Source organism: Montipora capricornis, chromosome 13, assembly GCF_036669925.1.
Source record: "Montipora capricornis isolate CH-2021 chromosome 13, ASM3666992v2, whole genome shotgun sequence".
Lineage (NCBI taxonomy): Eukaryota > Metazoa > Cnidaria > Anthozoa > Scleractinia > Acroporidae > Montipora > Montipora capricornis.
The window spans coordinates 32,333,600-32,353,945 of NC_090895.1; the positions used below are offsets into that span (position 1 = coordinate 32,333,600).

At 39.3% G+C, this 20,346-nt stretch overlaps 1 protein-coding gene across 1 annotated transcript in view; it reads right to left on the reverse strand.

The window, feature by feature from the left end:
• The window catches only part of LOC138029119 (protein ECT2-like), a 25,357-nt gene extending 6,553 nt beyond the window's left edge, over positions 1-18,804 (reverse strand). The window contains exons 1-13 of the mRNA XM_068876819.1: positions 18,603-18,804; positions 18,155-18,240; positions 17,659-18,039; positions 15,644-15,717; positions 15,480-15,507; positions 7,391-7,490; positions 6,513-6,631; positions 6,217-6,282; positions 5,713-5,911; positions 4,927-5,057; positions 2,822-2,938; positions 1,609-1,677; positions 321-431 (exon numbers count right to left, since the gene is read on the reverse strand). Of these exons, the coding sequence (XP_068732920.1) occupies positions 321-431; positions 1,609-1,677; positions 2,822-2,938; positions 4,927-5,057; positions 5,713-5,911; positions 6,217-6,282; positions 6,513-6,631; positions 7,391-7,490; positions 15,480-15,507; positions 15,644-15,717; positions 17,659-18,039; positions 18,155-18,240; positions 18,603-18,663 (1,542 nt within the window). The 5' untranslated portion in view covers positions 18,664-18,804. The remainder of the gene's footprint in view (positions 1-320; positions 432-1,608; positions 1,678-2,821; positions 2,939-4,926; positions 5,058-5,712; positions 5,912-6,216; positions 6,283-6,512; positions 6,632-7,390; positions 7,491-15,479; positions 15,508-15,643; positions 15,718-17,658; positions 18,040-18,154; positions 18,241-18,602) is intronic.
• Positions 18,805-20,346: the final 1,542 nt, after the last annotated feature.

Below are 20,346 nucleotides of genomic sequence, written 5' to 3' on the forward strand. Positions count from 1 at the left end.
GGGGAGGAAGCAAGCAAAGTGTATTATGGGGAATGTGAAAATAGAGAATTGATTGCCATTTATTGCAGCATTGGTGAATGGGCTTCTCTCAATAATTTTGCCCTTTATGTGATAAACATGTAATGGCAATGTGCCCTCGTGCAATTAAGGATTAATTTCACTTGTGTTTTCAAAGTTTTCCAAATTGTCCTTGTGGCTTTGAACCTCAAGCATTTTTGTAAAAAACTTTTAAAATACATGTGAAATTAATCATTAATAGCCCTCGGGCCCATGCGATTACATATACTAACATAAATTTAATCTAGATTGCTTTAAGTTACCTTCAAAAATGCATGAAATCTTGGTAATTCTCTATCACATCTTGCAACAGTTTCTTTTGTCATCTCAAAATAGTTGACAAATGGGGGATAAACTTTGACTAACTCTTCTGCCTATGAAATGATAACAAAGACAAAAGATATGAAGGACAAGTAACAATAGTAGAAAAATCTCACACCTATAGCCATCTAAGTGGAGTCTGATAATTTGTTTAGTTTACAAGGAGAATAAAAATTGGGTCGAATGTTACTATTCTGGTAAACATTGATGTACCAGTACAAATGAGATCAATTACTATATAAAACCAGGCTTGCTCAGTTGTTGTCATTTTTAAGCATCTTGCTTTTATTCTATCAGCCTTTTAGGATAATGGCTGTTTCCTTGGCTCATTGTTGTCTTTAGTTTGTTGATAGCTTTGCATTGGGCCATCTACTCGATCAATATCCCCTATTTATACTTAGATGGTCCACACATACACTTGTTTGATCATAATTATTATTTTGTAGCTAATTTTTTCTGATCATTGCACAGGTGTTCCCCCTCCTCCCACAAATCTTTCCAAATAATTATTATTCTATCTGTGCAACAAGCACTGGGTATGGTGGCCAATGGCAGCATTGTGGGATTTGCCATCCACGGAAGCAGTATAACCTAGTCCTTTTGTGGCGGTTGGTGGTTTACTGGCATAATGGTGTACAACCTTAGTTGTTGTTGTTGTTTTTTTTGGCTGTTGTCAGTTGGTGGTACTAAAAAATGGCGTACAAGCTTAGTTGTGTTGCTGCGACTTATCTTCTTTGTGTTCATAGGCCTTTAGGTTAGCAGTCTCTCACCCATGCAACAACTTGCATGATTTGCAGCAGTACACCAGTGTCATGGCCCACAGTTCAGCTGTCATTCATACAGCTGCAGGCTGCATGGGGCATGGCAGGGCTTAGCAGTCTTCCAGTCATTGGTTGTACATTCCATTGCCATCTATTGCTTGTAGCTGTCTATGTGTGTAGCACAGGGGTTTTATTAGAAGCCGGGACCCGGGTACTAGCACCCGTCTATGCTGAGTACAGTTACCTGCCTTTGCTCAGAGGTCTCAAGATCAAAAGCCAGACTATATATAGGGGTGCCCGCTAACTCTATCACAAAGTCCCTCCTACTTTAAAACTTAATCAAACCCCTGGTAGCAGTTGTCCAACTTGGCAGTTTGCCAGTATACCAGCATGCAACCTTAGTGTCACTCACCCAAGCAGAGGCTCACCAGCACATAAGTGGTTTAAGGGTTTAAACTTAAATACTTACATGACTGCTTATAATGTTTCCTATGCAGTTTTCCTCCTTCCAGTCATTCAGTGACAATTCAAGTTCATGCTGAAAGAGAAAAATACCATCAAGGTATGTGCTAAATATGTGAAGAATTTCTAATTTGTCATCGTACTCAAATTATTAAAAACCAAGGGAGTTGGGCCAATACAGACTTGCTTTGACTCCAGATTAGTTGGACTCAGCAAATCCTACAAGGTTTTCATGGCCATGCCATTATACCTTGATTATTCAATTAACAATTATTCCATAAGCGCGTGTTGGCTATAACCAGTCTCATATCCAACAAGCACGAATGGAATAATTGTTTTATTAAATTCCTTCCACTCCAAAAATTTGGAAGTACGAAATACGAACGGAAAAAGCGAGCAAATCCGAGCGAAATCGAAAAAAACTTGATGCGAACTGATGCTGTTGTGTAATACCTTGTTGTCAGACAGACGCAGGCTTATCACAAAAACATTTCTTGCCTTTTCGCGTACTTCTAAACGTCGGAATTGATCCAAACTTTCCATAAAAAAAGTTTTTTTTCTCCTTTTTGGCTTTATTCAAAGAGTAATTTCGCATTCCGGCGAAAACACTTTTAGTTTAGCAACGCTTAACGCAATCATTTACCATATAAGGTCAAACCGAGGTATATGAGCTGATAACTGAGATTGAGTGAACCAATCAGAGCACGCGAAATGCATTATCCGAGGTTGAGAATTTAATAAAGGTAATTATACTTTAAGTGCCTCTCTTAACAACTAATTGTTCTGACAAAAGCTAGGGTATAGTGCACATGCTGTTTGTATTTTTCTGGCCACATGTTTGACTTTGAGTTTTTGTTGATAACCACTCTGAGTTATCACGTTTCATTGTCCCCTTTCTTTTGATCAAAGCTATGTGAATACAAAAAATAAGATTCCCAAAAAATGTTCTTCAAATAAAGTTTCAAGCAGTTTTATTAGCTTTGTGTTGCTGTAATCAAAGAAAGTCAGGAAACACCTCAGATTTTTTGTACAAGTAGACAACCACAATTACCATTCCAGATAAGTTTCAGATCAAGTTGGGGTAAGCAACTCCAAGTTAATATATTTTCAGAAGCCTAACACCTGATTTCTGGGTTGGGTATTTATGCAAAAATCAGTCTCTTATGTGGATGACTGACAAAACTCTCTTGATGTATTTTTTTTGTCTGCAGTCGCCTTACCATGATTTTATTGTGAACTTCCAGAATGCCAGGTAAACGACCAAAGATTGTCTTGATATCTTCAGCTGAAATAATTGACCCCCCACGGGGATCTTTTTCCAGTGGTTCTTTGAACACCTGCAGAGAAATAGAGGATATTACATGGCCGTGCGGAGATACAAAATTTCTCATTCAAATGTTGAAAAATATTTCATGACTGAGCGGAGCGAAAAAGTGAAATATTTTTCAACACTAGAAGAGACATTTCTTATCTCCAAGTGGCCATGAAATATTCTATTTATTGTATAAACACCAATGAAATACTAAATACGAAAGGCATGGAAAGGTGCAATTTTCAAATGTAACCATAACAACAGTGATCTTTTCACGTGTGAAGATATCATGTTTTTGCATGAAAGCTCACTTGGTATTTATATAATAGATAATCTTTTACTCTACAATCAGGGTTGTTTAGTTTTTCATCATAGGTTGCATCATGTGAGCAAAGAAGCAAGGGTCTGACAAACAGTGAAGCATTTACACCTAGTTGAAACTTGTTAAGCTTCATCTAAGGCAAATTAATGAGTGTTTGTAAGTATGGATGTATGTATGTAGGTGTCATGTTCCAATCTACCATGTTTTTGTCAACTTGACAAAGGCATTCGATACCCTCAACAGGGACGCTCTGTGGATAATTCTCGGAAAGATTGGCTGTCCCGCTAAGTTTGTCCACATGTTCAAGGAACTGCACAGAAATATGAAAGCTTGTGTGACATTCAATGGTCAGGTGTCTGAAGAATTTTCTATTGACAATGAAGTCAAACAGGGTGATATTCTAGCTCCAACACTGTTCTCAATCTTCTTTGCAGTTATGCTATCACATGCTTTTCAGGAGTGTTCAAGGCGAATCCAAGACCTTTGAAAAATTAATCCGGGAACTTTTGCATTCTGACGATGCAGACTTCTTAGCTCATAGCTTGGAGGAAATGCAGCACATAATGGATCGTTTTTCTGCTTCATGCACTGCATTTGGTTGAAAAATCAGCCTGAAGAAGACTAAAGTCATGTACACCTGGGAAGCACCTTGTCATGTGATGGTAGCCTAGATGCCAAGATACATCTACCTATTAAGAAGCCTCAGTAGCATTCGTTAAGTTGGAGAAGAGGGTCTGGGCAGATCGCGGCATTACTGGCTTTGTCAACCATCAAAAATCCCATGCACAGCAACCCCCAGGTGATGCTCTACCTCCGCGACTGAGGGAAACTACATGCGTTTTATGCACCACAGTTTACAAGTCAATTGTTGGCTTAAAGAGACAGATGCTGGTGCATAAGGCAGTTATTCCTCAGAAGGACATCATGAACCCTGTGAAGACCCTAACATTAGCCTGCTATATTAATTTTGATATCGACCCTGTAAATCAGCTCTGGTTTGAAGAGCCACCTATGGAGCCATGGAAGAGGTACTGCTGGTGGGGTGGATTTAAACAGTGGTGCTGAATGAGACAGCAATCATCTGCAAAGATGGAGCAATCATCATGTATTTATGGATGTAATGTTTGTAGGTATTGTAGTGTAAAACTTGTTGTGTTTTGTGTCAAATTAAAATAAAATAAAATCTTCGGCAAATTAAATTGGAAATTGGGTTGACCCAAAGTTTCAACTTTTTTAGTTAGTTGCTGCCAATTAAGAGCATCAAATGCAAACCTTTCTTTTCTATTAAATCTCTTAAATGGATTCAAAAAGGGATTGTCTACCAGTCAGCTATTTGTGAAGCACAGTAGAATCGAGATGATTACCCCCCTCCCACCTCAAAAGAAAAAAAAAAAAAAAAAAGTGGCAGTCAAACCCAGAGCATCCACACACAAAATTATGAAATTCCTCAAGGCTGCTGCCTAAGAAAATTTTAAAGGGGCCCTCAGAGCTAAACGCTGAGAACTTAGGAGCCCAACACATGAAGTGAAAGGTGTTGCTGCGAAAAATTAAGGAGCCCAGAGCTATTCTTTGGGAGCCCCAGGCTACCGGGCTCCTGTTAGGCAACAGCCTTTCTCCTTATTCCATTCAGCTATGCCACCCATTCAAAAGACGTTCTTGTACTGAATAGTACAAGGAGCAGTGTTATTTACCTTGAAGATGTTACTTAGTATTTCAACATAATTCCTTTCTGTCTGTAGAAGTTCTAGTGCCACTTGCTGACGTGAAGAGAGGGGTTTGGGTGGTACAGTGACAGGAGTTGTTGCAGGACCACTTTGACCTTCTAAAACAATAATAATAGCAAAAAAACCCATAAGATGTCTGTTCAAATCAAACATTTTATCCAATTGGATGAAAGAGAAAACTGCATGAATTCACATTGTCATTAACAATTATTTGGTGAAGGTGATGTGATTATTGGTGAATATTCACTGAGATGAAGTCAAGGTGAATATTCATCGATAATCACTTCGCCTTCAGCAAATAATTGTTTTAGTGTAAATACACAGGTGATTATTTCAAAAATGAGAAAAAAAAAAACATTTCAACGCGAAATCATCTTCACTTACAGTGGCAAAACGACTACTGGCAGCCATTTTGGTGATTATCGGCTGATAATCCAAGATAGCGAGCCAATAAGAGCATGCGATTTTGTATAATCACCTGTGTGTTTATGCTAATAATAATTATTATTACCATCAGTGAGATTATAAATATAGAGGAAATTTTAAATAAATTTCTTTTCTGACATTCCACAGCAGTGCTGTACTGTTCTGTTTTTGCAGAACAAAAAGACAGAGGACCAAACGTAAAGCATTAGCATTGAACACTTTTTTGATAAGACTACTGGGTATCTTTTGTTTGCTGAATTTTATAAAACATCTTGGTACATGAATACACATCAATTTGAAAATAAACTGCTTAATCTATCAGTGTACCATTAGGTGTAGCAGGTGACGCCAAGGAGTTTTCAAGAAGAGATCCAGATGAGGACAACAGGTCACCACTTTTGCGCTTTGAACGAAACAGGGGAGAGTCTGGAGACAACAAATCACTGAGATCCGAGTCCTTTAGTTTGCGGCGCTTCCTCTTTCTACTTCCTGGAGTGAGCTGCTGACCACCAGTCTCAGAGGGCTCCTGTGAAAAATCATGCAACAGCTAGTTTTGAAACTTGTTGTTGTGGCAAGCTTAAGGCCTGGCTAAACGCTCGCAACATTTCAAGGCAACATCTTGCAACATTGATGTATGATGTTGTGACATGTGTTGAATGGACTGGCCAAACGCACGCAACATACCCCAACAGTGTGGCCAAATGTACTCAACATGTTGTGCCCAACATTGTTGCAAGATATTGCGGGCGTTTGGCCAGGCCTTTATACCACACGTAGAAGTTACATCACTAAAGACAAATTAATGCAAGGCTCGTGGGTAAAGTTACTTACTGCAGCTGTGAAGTGATAGAGAGATTCATCAGCACATGCATCCATGTGAATACTGGCCCAGAACCACTAAAAGTGCAGGAAAGAAATAAAGAGTGATTTCATAGGTTATAGAGCATGTACAGAATGACAAGAAAAAAATGCCTCCCTCCCTGGAAAACTTGGGATGATAATTAATTTTATAATCATAATATTTTACCCTCTGCTGACTAAGAGTTAATTGATTACCCAAAACCATCGAGAATAATCCCAGTTTATTTGTTTATGCAACTATCAAAATTTAATATAACTGCACTTACCTCTTGCCTAACAGCCTGGAAAACTGCCTTGTCCAATAGGCTACTTGGTAACTCTGTTACACTATCTTCTACAACTAAATGGGTGCAGCGAGTGTCACTTGCCTCCACAGGTACACCACCTAAAAATGTGACTCCTGCGAGTGAGACTATACAGATTTTAATTTGCCTGATGCCAGACTATTTTACTCGTCAACTGGGGGTCTCCTGAGAAAAAGCTAATCAATTTTAACATTGTAGGTGATTTTGTATGACCGTGTTCATGACACGTGCACATAAGACACTCTTACGCGAATAATTCCTGATGAAACATGAGGTGAAGTCATGATAGCGTACAACAAGAGAATAGAACTTATAAAACATATGTTTGTGGATATCTTTTAATGAAAAGCCTAAAAGAAAACAAACTCATCAGGGATGCACGTTTTCACTAGTCTTTAGACAATTAATACCACACAGCAACTAAAGCAAAAAGCAAATTTGGAGAGCAAAATTAAAAAAACTTCCCTAAAAGGGGACAATGGCTGGACAGAGGTGGCACATTGTCATCCATCATGCATCATGCATGATTGTTTTTAATATTTTGGGAAGTCACTCACACTAAAAGAATCGCTCAACTATGTCTGAGTGGTTTGAAATTTATACTTTTGGGTGGCCAAGGTTTATATGCTCATCAATATCAGGAAATGTCTGTACACAGCAGTTACATTTGTCACAAATAGTTCATGTTTTGATTGTTTGTACAAGATTTTGTTACTAAAACATCAGCATTATTTTACAAGTTTTGGAGTTAACATTCCTATGAGGTATCTGTTCAGGGGTCAGACTGTCACTGGTGTCATTTCATCTGTCAGTGATGTTAAAGGAAAACTGGAACATACCTTGTTGTTCTGTTGATTCTTCCATGTGTTTCTTCTCTTCATCAGAAAACCCATGGAAACTAAGAAAACATCCATGAAAAGGCATCATCTTGTATTTTTCCTGTGGATAAGGAACACAATAATGACTCCAAACACCTATTATGACATAGTATAGCAATGATCCTAAAATAAAGCAATGGCCATCTACATCAACTCTTGCCTTGGACACCTTTTTATTACAGACAGCTGCTAAATCCCCAGCGAAAATTATAGATGTTGACGGTCAGAAAACTCCTGTTATTGCAAGCTCTTGCTAATATGGATTTACAGACACCTTTCTCAGTCCTGACAGCACAGTTGCATTCTTTTAACACTTGTTATAATTGACATCAGTAGTACTTTTCAACTTTGCAATTTAGGCAAAGTTAAAATCAAGACAATGCTAGTCAGCATCCACTCTCCAGACTGGCTAATAGGTGACCCTGGAATTGTAGGAGCTCCTTGTGGTGGCACTTGCTTTTGCCGCTGGATCGTCAGTGTCAGGCGGCCATAACGCTTTGCCAGAGGCTGTTGTTCCATATAGTCACTCTTTTGCCATTTGCTATAGCCAGTGTGGGGGACACTTCATCAGGCAGTTGCCTGTTCGTGCCCCATTGAGCAGTCCTCCAAACAGGAGCTGAATGACATCCCCAACCATCTGATTTAGTTGCTTGGCTAGCTCTGCATACCAACTGTATATCTGGAAACCTACTGAACATTCAGATCGCCTGGCATCACTCGGAAGAAGCCTACATGTAAATCCTTGTCCATTTCTCTCAAACTCTATATTTTGTAGAAGTCATTTGTTTTAACTTCACAATCGTCACTCACTCCTCTTTCTGGTGTCAATTCCTCCATTGGCCATCTACTTTCTTTGTATCATTATCATTTTTTTGTGGCCCATTAAGTTTCTGCCTTTTGCCATCAGGCTTAATCAGTGGTGCTTCGTTCTCGCATTGGTAAGTTTGTTAGGTGGCCTGACCTTCATGCCCTGGTGCTTGAGGTTGTTGGAGTTGTTCCCTGTTCCTCCCTGCATCACAGTCCATTCCTCATCTAAAGCACCTGTGTAGGTGATTAGGTTTGATAGGGGACTCTTGCAGGGTTGCCATGAATGCCTCCTTCCTCCTTGACAGATACCTTCCCTGCCCAAACAACTTGAGAGGGACCAGCTCCCAAGCTCATCCATAATTGTTGAAGAGTTTTGAGGAAGAATATTTCCCTCCTCTTTTTATCCATGCTTTTTACCTTTTGGGTTAATTGGCATTTGCAACCTCATTCCCAGGGTTCTTTCTTACTTCAGGGTTCGCACACTATTTCAGACCAAAAATTCAAGGACTTTCAAGGGCCAAATTTTGAAAATTCAAGGACCTCTTTTTTATTTACGTTGTTGAATTTACCCATAGAAATGGTCTGACAGTACAATTCTTCCTCATTTCCCGTAACGTACATGCGTGAAAATAATGCTAAGGCACTGGTAACCATTCTCGACCCCACAGCTTGTCCCGTTTGTATGACATGACTTGAGAGGCTGATTATTTTCACTGAAGTTTTCAAAGATTAAAAATGCGGGTCAGAAAAAAATTCAAGGACTTTCAAGGACCCGGAACGAAGAGCAGAGATTTTCAAGGATTTTCAAGGCCTTGAAAACGCACTCTCAAAATTCACTTGGTTTTCAAGACGCGTACAAACCCTGTTACTTGCTCTTTTTCTGCTTGTCGGAGAGTCCTTCTTTATTTCCTCATTAAGGACAAGGTATTTTAAAAAGACAAGGAATGCCAAGGAAATGAAAAGTGAAAGTCCCCATTCCTGTTTGATATGATCCTCCTAAGAAAGTACCGAACTTTTTGCAGAAAATAATCGTGAAGTACATAGCATGTACATGGATGAGCAACATGCATGCAATATGTTAGACAGAGAAGTCAAATTGTTTTGATAGCTATTGTTTGGAGTGGAGCTGGAAAGAATAATTTTGTATTGTAATTATTTGGATATTTATTCACTCCCACATGAAATTTCTTAGGGTTTCCAGTCAAGTTGTTATCCATACAAAATTAAAGATAGCTCTTTTTATATCATGGTATGCAATGTGGTAGCACGAGGAAACATGGTGTCAGGAATTAAAAAATTCAGCCTTCATTTCAGTGGAAGAGAAGCTTCATTTAACGACTGTATCAGACTGCGTAGTGATGGAAGTGCTCATGAAAGGACCGGTTCTTGAATGGACGAACAGTGGAAAATTACAGGAGCATTTTCTGATGTGCTGGCCCCCAGTCTAGAAACCTTCAAGAACCGGATGTGGGACTATCTTCTTGACAGACGCTGACCAAATGTTTTCTAAATTATAAACTCTCACTTGCACAGACATTGTTTGATTTTACACTTGCATGTCCATTTGCATGTTTAATACCTGCACTTCTTATTTCTTATACTGCATGCTCACAAGAATCTTCTTATGAGAAGGAGGTGGGCAACACAGTAAGAAGAAGAAGAAGAAGAAGAAGAAGAGGAAGAAGAAGAAGAAAAAGAAGAAGGAGGATCTCATCTAAATCTGTATGTCCAGCCAAAGACTACATGTGTCACAAGTGTGGAGAAAAGGGGTACTACCAGATATGTTGTAAGTCTGAGTCATAGTCAGGCAAACACAAGCAAACCAAGTACACGAAGGTAAGACTACGCAGTCTTCAAATCATTGAGCCAGTTGAAGGTCACACAGATTGGATTAACAGTATCCTTTCCATCACAAAACCAGATGGATCGATCAGATTGTGCATCAACCCAAAAGACCTCAACAATTGCATCAAAACAAACCAGTACTTACACCAAACCCATTGACAAAGTTACTGCCAAACTTCATGGCTCAAAGTACTACACAGCAGCAAAATCAGGCTATTGGATGGTGGAGCCTAACCAAAAAAGATCTTTGCTGACAATGTTCAACACACCATGGGGCAAATACAATTTGGCTCAGACTTCCATTTGGCCTCAAGTTCAGTGCAGATGTCTTCCAAGAGAGTTTGAATTCTGTTCTGCAAGGGGTGAATGGAACCACAGGGTGTGTCAATGACATCCTAGCAAGATATGCAAACTATAACAATCCCAATGTGAACCCGCTCAGACTACTCGAAGTTGCAAGAATGAATGATATCATGTTCAATGCAAAGAAGCTGCAGTTCAAGTCAAGCAACTGTTCATTATTTTGGACATATGCAAACACCACAAGGTATGAACTCAAGATAGATGAGAGAAAGGTGGATGCCATCAAGAAGATGAGTGCACCAAGGGGCAAACAAGGTCTTCAGAGTTTTCAAGGCATGGTTAATTACCTGAAGCACTACTCTATTCGCCTGATGAAACTTCAAGTCAATTAAGCCACTCTTAAGAGAAAACATGGCATGGAGTTGGGACTCTATCCAGTAAGAAGCGTTCAATGATTACCAAGACTCCAGTACTCACATTTTTCAACCACAGGTGTGAACACATCATCCAGATGGTTGCCTCAATGAAAGGAGTGGGCAAAGTGCTAGGATTGAAGGTCAACCCAAGCGAAAAATGCAGTGTTCTCACCACGCTGCGCCCTTGTGAGATTAAAGCAAGAAAAAAAGAAATGGCACATTAAAAGTCACCCAAATGTGCCCACCTGGGCACACAACCATGCTACGAGCGAAACAGAGTTATAGAAGTTGGCAGTTTTTTAACGGCAAGCAAATACTCCAGCTCTTTGCTTCTTAAACTGAACGAAAACAGTTTATCAAAGTATTCAAAGCGTTTCATTTTATCGACTTTTGCCTTCGTCACCCACATGAGAGTAGCGCAGCCTCAACACCTTGACTGCCATATTGGATCAGGAAGGTTCTTTGTGTAACAGATGATGGAGACTGTGGGCTCATGTTATTCGTCCCTCTGAGCTATTCATCGTGGTTATAGAAAACAGGATTAATTCTTTTGCTCTTAAGTACATCATCATAACGCTGGTGAAGAGGACAACAAGTACGCAAAGATAAAAAAAATGTTTCATTGAAGAAAGACATGTTTTTCAGAGTACATGGCAGTCACAATTCACATAGCTTCTGTTTGCCTATGATGCATGCCCACATTACAAACTGGGACAGGCCATCTTTCACTTTCTAAATTAATTATTGTAAACTGCATAACAAGCAGTCTGGCCAAAAGTTCCCAACAAAGCATTGTAAATTAGTCCTGAAAATCCCAGAGGCGAGAAACTTATAACTTCACTTCACTTCACATCATGACCAGTAAGATCTGTCTACTAACTGTGGTGTTATGCAAAACACTGAAACCAAATGGCAAATTTTGTGGTAACTTTGTCTGGTTGGATGTAGGTTGGACAATCTCAGTGAAGGAATCTAACACCTTGAATGCGTCTATGTTCATTCAAAAAGTCAGATCTCTGTTGTCTGCCTATTTATATTCGTTAGCACTCAGCTCTACACAGTCTTTAGTTTCAGCAAATGTGACTAATTCTTGACAGTCCAAAATTATTTGAAAGAAAGCTTGTCGTCTATTTTATGCTTCATTATTCATGGAAAGGGATCTTCAGAAAAGGGTTTGATCCTGAGCTCCAGTGAGAAATTTATTTAATTGCGTATGGTTTTTGACAGAGTGTGTTGCTTGTTTGCACAAATGGAATGAAATAGAAAGGATTTTTTTGAGATTTTTTTGCCTTTGAGGATTCATTGCGTTGTGTAAATATTAACTAGTTTGCATATGTGGGTTGAAATTTGATATTGGAGCTGTTTTTATAACCAGGACAGGAATTCTTGCTGTTTAGTCATTCTGGTTTAAAATGAAGTTTATTTGGGAAGCCAACAATATTTCTTTAAGCTTATCTACTGTGCATTTAGGTGAATTTCTATGTTCTTGATTTATGCAACAATAATTATTTACAAACAAAAAGCTATTTTAAAAATAAATAGGGTTTTGTTTCCAGACTGATAATATGTTAGGGTGTTGGGGAATGAGCAAGAAAATTTGAGGAGGACAAACAAGTACCAAAGGCAACAGAGTTTGCACTCACAGTGTGTCTAGTTAAGTATTGTAATTAGTTGGATATTTATTCACTCCTGCATTGAAATAAAAATTGTTCAGTCAGTTTTTCTTAGGGTTTGAAGTCAAGTTGTAATCCGTACAGAATTGAAGATAGCTCTTTTTACCGGTATATAATGGTCTGCAGTGCGGTAGCATGAGGAAACAAGTACCATACTGTTTTCGTCAAACAAACTGTTCAGAAACTGTTGTAGTGAACGAAAGAGAGATGCAAGTTCTGCTACGATTTGTTTTGTTTGTAAATGAAGACCTGACACTATTTATAATTGTGCAACTGTACTGCATGTGGGAGTTGTACCTTGTTATCTGACAGTCAAACAAACAGACAGGCACTATATCTCATTTTTTCACTGAGGATGTGTGGAGACAAAAATGTTAAGATGTTTTGTCCTTAATAATAATATACATGAAAAAATTCCCAGATTCTGATTGGCTGAGAGCAGTGCAGTTCAAGTGTAACACAGTGCACAAAGTGTAATACACCAGTGCAAATTACACATCGAAATTATAGATTAATGAGGCTAAATACCATGTAGGCAAAGTTAAAACCAAGCCAATGCAGTGGTTTCTCCTGTGATATCTGGGGAGACTCCAGGGAGGTTTGCAGGGGCATTGCCATGTGCTTTGGCTTGAGTCACCTTGTTGTTTACCCACTTGCTTTTGGTCTCTGGAAGACTGAGTTTTTCATTTGCTTTGCTACCTATTTTCTACAGAAAGCTAGCGCTCCTTTGTATTTATTCGCTTATAGAGAGTTTATGCTGCCGAAACGAACAACTCTCAACAGTTTGAGTGCTTATTTTGACATGGGCACCGACCCAGAAAACTAAAACTTGGATCTTTTTCCTGTCAGTCCAGAACTTTCTGTGTCAAGTTCTTCTTCCGGCTCAGCTAATATTGCACCTGGTTCATCTCTGGAATCATTAACTGCTTCCATGGTCAACGCGATTTGCCCACTCCTTGACTCAGGATACCTCAGTCAGCAGTTTCATCCTTGCCGGCCGCTATGCGTTTGGCTACGACCAGTTTTTCCTTGCCGGGTCCCAGTTTGCCAGTGGCTTCATCCATTGCACAATTACCAGCTTCTCCTGGCACAGATAGGCATATATTATTGGTTCCTAATCCTTTGTTGCCTTTGTTGTTGTCCTGTGAGCTCGCTCACACTGCCATGTGCTTCATCCTTTTCACTCGGATCGTCTTACCTGTCCTCCTTGCCGTCCCTTCAGCAGCCATTCGTTGTTGGGCCAGGATTTTCTCCATTCCATACAAAATAGTTTTGCAGATCGTCACTGGAAAGTTTATCGATCTCGCCGAACTTCTCTCATGTAACTTAAAGGAAAGCAATTCAGAGCCTCAGCTTCTTTTCAATGGTAGAGTTGTCTTGACGTCTTCCACTAAGCGCCCCATGCGCAAAATCACAGATATCATCGCTTGGTTGGAAACCTTTTCCATTTTTTCTTTGATCCTTGCTGCTCACTTTCCTTCGAGATGGCATGATTTAACGCCTGGATGGCTTATGATAGAGCGTTTTGTGAACATGCAGATGTCGCTCGACTCACAAATTGGTCCAGTATCAATGTTCAGATGTTTAACTTTCATGCTGCTGGCTCTAGCATTCGATGTTCCTTCACAGAACCAAGTGGGAGTTCCTCTGTATTTGTCTGCAAGTCTTGGAACAATGGTTTTTGCGTGGCGCCCTCTAACACACGCCACTTCACGCATCGTTGCTCTGTTTGCTCTTCGAACCATTGGGCCTCAGATTGCCCTCAGTGCAGGCGGAGACCAACCAGATCCCCAAGCCCCGATAGCCCACACTCTCACTCATGCCCTTTATGCCTAAGTGTCATGTGGGGAAGCAACATGCTCCCCACATGCTGGTCCCTTGCCATAAGTTTGATGCCTCCCCAGGTCTTCCCCATCTCCTTGATTTCTTTCTCCACTGTCCGTCGCCATGTGATCTTGGAGCGGCCCCTCTTGCGTTTCCCTTCTGACGTCCAGTGTAAAGCAGTTTTCGCAATGGAAGCATCTTGATGGGTAACATGGCCAGTCCACCTCCAGTGTCTCCTCATCAGGATGGTAGCCATTGGTTCAGTTCCACACCGTTCAAAGGGATTTTTATTTGAGATGACATTAGGCCAAAAGATGCATAGGATATGCCGAAGGCTCTTGGTGTGGGGGCATGGGGTAAGGATGGTCCCAAGGCCTCTCTTGCTACCTTTACAGCACCTACCCTCCAGTAAATTGGCATAGTGTTTTAATGATTGGCTAATAAGCACTTGTAAATTTTTTCAAAGACTACAAATTTTGGTCATCTTTGACAAAATTTACTGGTGCTTATTTATTCCAAATTGCACTTGAAATCATGTGATTACCTATACTAATAAATGAACAGAATGAATGTGTTTATCTGAATTGCGGGTTATAGATGAAAGAGAAAAGTGATCCTTGTACTTATCTGGGTAATTTAAGCTTTATTGTCTTTTACAGACACTGTAAAAATTCTGGTGGCTTAGAACCTGTGACCTCTGTGATGCTGGTCAGTTGGGAGCAGGTCAATTTGTTGGGCTCATGTGCAGGTTACAGATGAAAATAGAAGTGATCCTGAATTTTCCGGTTAAGTGCAAGGATGGCTTCTCCCTTTCATCTGTAACCCACATTTAAAATACATACATTTATTTCATCCATCGAGTCCTTTCAGTTGGTAGAGCATTGCATTGGCATTGCAGAGGTCATGCGTTTAACCCATTGACACCCAGGGGTTCCCCATTGGCGAGTAAAATCGTCTGGTGTTAGACAGAGTAAAATACTCTGGCGTTAGACAGAGTAAAATATTAAGTCTGGCCGGTTTCGGCCGGTTTGGATGTCAAAGGGTTAATTAAATAACATTGAAGCCACCTGTATTTTTCATGTGTCTGTAAGTACTTTTCATGTGTATATAAGAGACACAAGAGATAAGATAAGTGCAAGGATCACTTCTTCCTTTCCTCTTTTGTTCTATAAAACTACTCACCATCCCTGCATCCATTGCACTTGCTCCCCTGAAATAATTTCAAATTAGATATACAAGTTATTAAAGTTTGTATTCTGACATCCGCATGGGCAGATTATTTAACAATGGCAATGACTTCATGGTGGCTGCTTCTTCAGTTACCGAGGAGCACAATTTTTACTCACAATTCGTGGCGTCTTTCCCAGCACCTTGTCACCCACTCTTCTGTCATAATCATAATTCCAAGGCTTACTGCAGCCTAAAAAATATAAGGAATATTTACAGATTTACAATACCCACCCATGAAGGCTTTCACGACTTAGAAGAGAGAGTCCTTGGGAGGAATAGGCCTTTTGCAACAATTCGTCATGTGACCTCTTTTTCATAAACACAATGATTCTGCTGGTTTCATGAAATTATATTTCCAGACTGAAATAAAAATAGCAGCTCAAAATATGCCACCATGTAGATTTTTGTGAGTATATCATTTAAACTGGTGTTGTTAGAGTTGAAAGAACTCATAAGGATTTGTATGGGAAAAGGACGCCATACAAATTCTTGTATTTTTCTAAGTATTCAAAGTATTTAAGTTTGAAAATTTCCACCCAAGCAAATTTATTCTCGCTTATTTGACCCACGGTAAAAGTAGGAATCTGAGCTCTGTTTGTGGTACGCAATTATGAAAAATCACACCGGAGGGCAAGAGCTTTTCCTTCAAAGACAAAGTATGGAATTTTCGGGTGTTTAAATGGTTATGCAATCTTTACCTTAAGAGATATTTCTCTGTAAATTTGTATTCTGCCTAAGACAAACACAATCTTTCCATTTCTGGAATGTATTAAGTTTGAGCTTTATTATCAGTCATATGACCAGTGTGTTGCAAATGGCCTATTGGTTAATAGATAGCCATTTCTCAAATTTATGTTATATTTTATTTCAGATTCAATCGATCACAAGTTTCCGCAAGATATGAAAATCTTATTGCTAACATGTACATGTAGCAAGTTAGTACATCTCCAATAATACTTTGCGTTCATTAAACTTGAATGTGCCTCCACAGTCAATCAAATTAATACATCACCACTTTCCATGCAAAACTAAGACTTATTTTATAACTTATTTGATTTGATCTGAGTTTATTTGATTTGCAGTGTTCCTAATAACTACCTTGGTATAAGCAAGATTTATTTATTACTTTTTTTACAGAGTATTTTTAGAAGCAATGTTTAAGCATCAAAGTCGTTATTAAAATAAATGCTTTGAACCCAGGAGTCATACCATAATCAAGTGAAGTGTTGACCGAATGCAAAAAATGGCCGCCAACAAATTCTATTTTGTCTTTGTGTTAATTAGCCTGACTAGCCTCGTTAACACGACATTGAAAGAATTTTGGCTGACTAATTTTCACAAAGGCAAAATAAAAGGGAAAACAGCTCAATTCTGGTCGCCGTCCGCATCTCAAAAAATGTGCATGCTTAAGAGGGGCACTGTCATGCTAAATTTGCTGTTTTAAATCAAAACTGGGTAAAAATGTAAATTTATTAGTACTAACTCTCACATACAACATTCCTGACAACCCACTAAGAAGATATGAAATGTATTTATGGCACAAAGAGCTTTCATATTTAATTTTGGCTCTTTTTATGCAATTGATTTTATATTGGGTTGAGTGAATGACATCATCAGTAATATCATTTGCATATTTTACACATTTTTCAAACTTAAATATCTCCGGAACCAATGCAGATATTTCCAAATGGTAAACGTTTTTAATCTTCTCTGGAATTTGTTATGATAAACCTAAAAATTCAAGGGATAAAAATTTGATCACAGTAGCACTTTAAAAAATTGGCCATTTTTTTCACGTTTCACTCCATTTCCATCCTTGGCTGCAAACAACGAAGAATAGCTTCAGTGCACTTCAATCGTTATTGGTAACAAAACTACAGCATCATTTTTTGGTCTTCATGCAAAGATGTCTTCTAGTGTTTTGAAGTTTGACTAAAATGGCGTGACACTGCCCCTTTAAGCTCCCTAATGTCATCCTCAACAGTACAACATGTACTTCTCGGGAAGACTATACTTCACTAAAGCTGATAAGTCTGATGCAGTATTATCGTGATGTAACAATTTAAAATTTCTTTCAGAGATAGACACAAGCATGGAAAATGTGACACAATAAAAATACTGCCACACGTACCCTATATTTGTGGCCATGTATTGAATTTGCAACAAGTTGTGTAACTCTTCCACTGAACTCCCGCCGTATGCTACCACCCATATGATGAACCAGATTACAAAGTCTTCCCAGATCTTCCTTCTTACGAAAACCAGTGAAACATATTATGTGATTACTCATGACTGAACAGTAAAGAGGTCTTGAATTACATGGTACAGGCTGTTTCTGTTGGGCACATGCATACACTATTGGTGGTCCAATAATTCTTTGTTCTTCTTTTCGAAGAAGTTCAAAATCATCTCCTTCAAAAGGATCACAAATAAAAGCTACTTCAACGTCATCAGTAGCTGTCTGTAGTGTTTCCTTAACATTGTCTGTTACCGTTACAGTGATGTCTAGGGTCTGTAAAAAATAAATTAAAAATAAATTTTGGAGCAAAGAGAACTACAAAAACTTCTATGAACTTTTCAAAAAATACTGTTCTACATCGAAAAAAACGCACTTTCTCTGTACATACCTGAATTGCTTCCATAAGATTTTTGTTCTCTCCATTTTCTTTCCCTACTACACACAGTCGAGTCTCCATGGCAGAACTGTTACTTCCTAAAATTTTAAAGACAAGTCTTAATGGTTCTTGACGCATATGAGCGTACACGTTTTTTAAATGAAAAAAAAACTTCTGCTTCATCATTCTGTATTCAATGAATCTTCCCGAGCACTTCAAGACTTATACGTACAAAATTGTAAGAGGTTTGCATTGCTAAATTTGAAATCAAATTTTTAGTTTCAACATTCAACAACGATTCCACTGCACTCCCATCCTGTCTAGTTCGAGCTCGACATGAACAGATATTTTATCAGGTTACTTCACAGACCAAACAGAACGACTTAAATGAAAATAGTTGACTTCAGAAAAAGAAATAAGTGGGATGACATGAATGAGCTCAAGTATAGAAGCAACCAACCTTCTCGTGATGTATTCTGGTGGTCTGAAGCATCTAAAGTTCCTGAATTATCGGCATCCATTTCTTAAAAAAAGTGTAGTTTTCTGATAATCCTTAAAGATGTTCCTATTTCTCAAAATTGTCGTTAAATAGAGAGTAATTTCGCTTGACTCTTGTAACGTTTTTCAGTCCAAGAGAAATTTCCTTTCAAAAATGGCGGTTGCAAACGGTTGAATGGGTGATTTACCATATTTGGAAGTATTGAGCCAACACAATCAGCGGTGAAATAAAGCACATTGTACTTTGTGTATCTGGTCTTTTAAATTCCTAGTCCATTCTCTATTTTGTTTGCCCCCCAAATTTTGCATAAACTATTGTTTTCAATTGCTCTTGGGGACACTGCATATTCCCAAGAGCATTTGAAAACAATGGTGTATGCAAAATTTGGGGGGCAAACAAAGTGTATTATGGGGAATTCTAAAATAGAGAATGCGACTCTCGGAAATTGTCGAATTTTTACTTTTAGTAACTCTTCATAATTTTTGGTGGAGAAATGTTGCAGAAAAATGCTCGGAGCCTTTGCAGCTAGGGTCAAAGATCCTCTGTTGTCTCTACTACCTTTTTCAAAGCAAAGAGGATCAAAAAGCCACGTTTATCACAATACAAGGGCTGCTGCCCGGGAGGGGAGGGGTACTCCCTTATATGGGCTATATAGGTATGTGCGGCCCCAAAGGGTTGGGTTTTTCAGCCGTTTTGGTCATGTATAGGGTATCGATTTTGGCCAATTTTCCGCAATTTTGGTCATAAATAGGGTATCGATTTTTGCACTCTAGTCTAGTTTGAATTCGTTTTGTTATTTAGAAGAAGCTACTTCTTTATCATGTACCCTTCTTCCATCCGCGCTTTGCCTTCCTCTCCCCCTAAACATTGCCTTCAACATTGGTCTGAACTAGGTAAATAATTTTAAGGCAGGTCTGTACCAGGGCATTGATTTAAGGGTCAGGTCATAAATAGGGTTGGGAAAATCGCAGATTTTGGTCATAAATAGGGTAAGGGTTTTGGGAAGCGGGCCGCACACCCCTACCCAATTCAATTTTTCTGGGAGCACCCCCCCCCCCCCCTGCTGCTGCTGATACCTGTGGATAGGCTGCATCATGCAACACCGGACTTTTCAGGGCACCTCCTAGAAACAATACGCAATTACCGACTTCTCTTCAGATTTTTTTTTTACTCGAGTCCGACTGCACAATGAATGAGAAATCTTCCTTCGGCAATTGGAGCACGACTGAATTGAATGTTCTATTTTGCAGAACCCTCAGCTTTCGTGTACACTGGCAGAATGAGAAGTCTTCCTTTGCGCCGCGCACCGGGGGCTCAGTTGGTTGAGATGCAGGAGCATTTGCAGCATCTACAAATGATTAGACTTTCATAAGGATAAGGACTATAAACCGTAGGCCCTGTCTCACAAATACCTTCTACGTTCATAAGTTCCCTGTGGGACGTTAAAGAACCCACACGCTATTCGATAAGAGTAGGGGATGTATTCCCCGGTGTTGTGGCTGTCCTGTTCTCCAGCAGAAGTGATGGCAGTGATGTCTCTAAAAAGGCTTACGTCAGTATGAGGCCACCTAAGCAGAAACAGCCGTAGATGTAGATGTAGAAGATGAGGGATATAAAACCTCCACGGCTAAAGATTGGTCTCAGCCTTTCGTCTTGTCTCGGACTGCCCTAAAAGCCTAAAAAAACGCGCATCTATTTTCAAAAG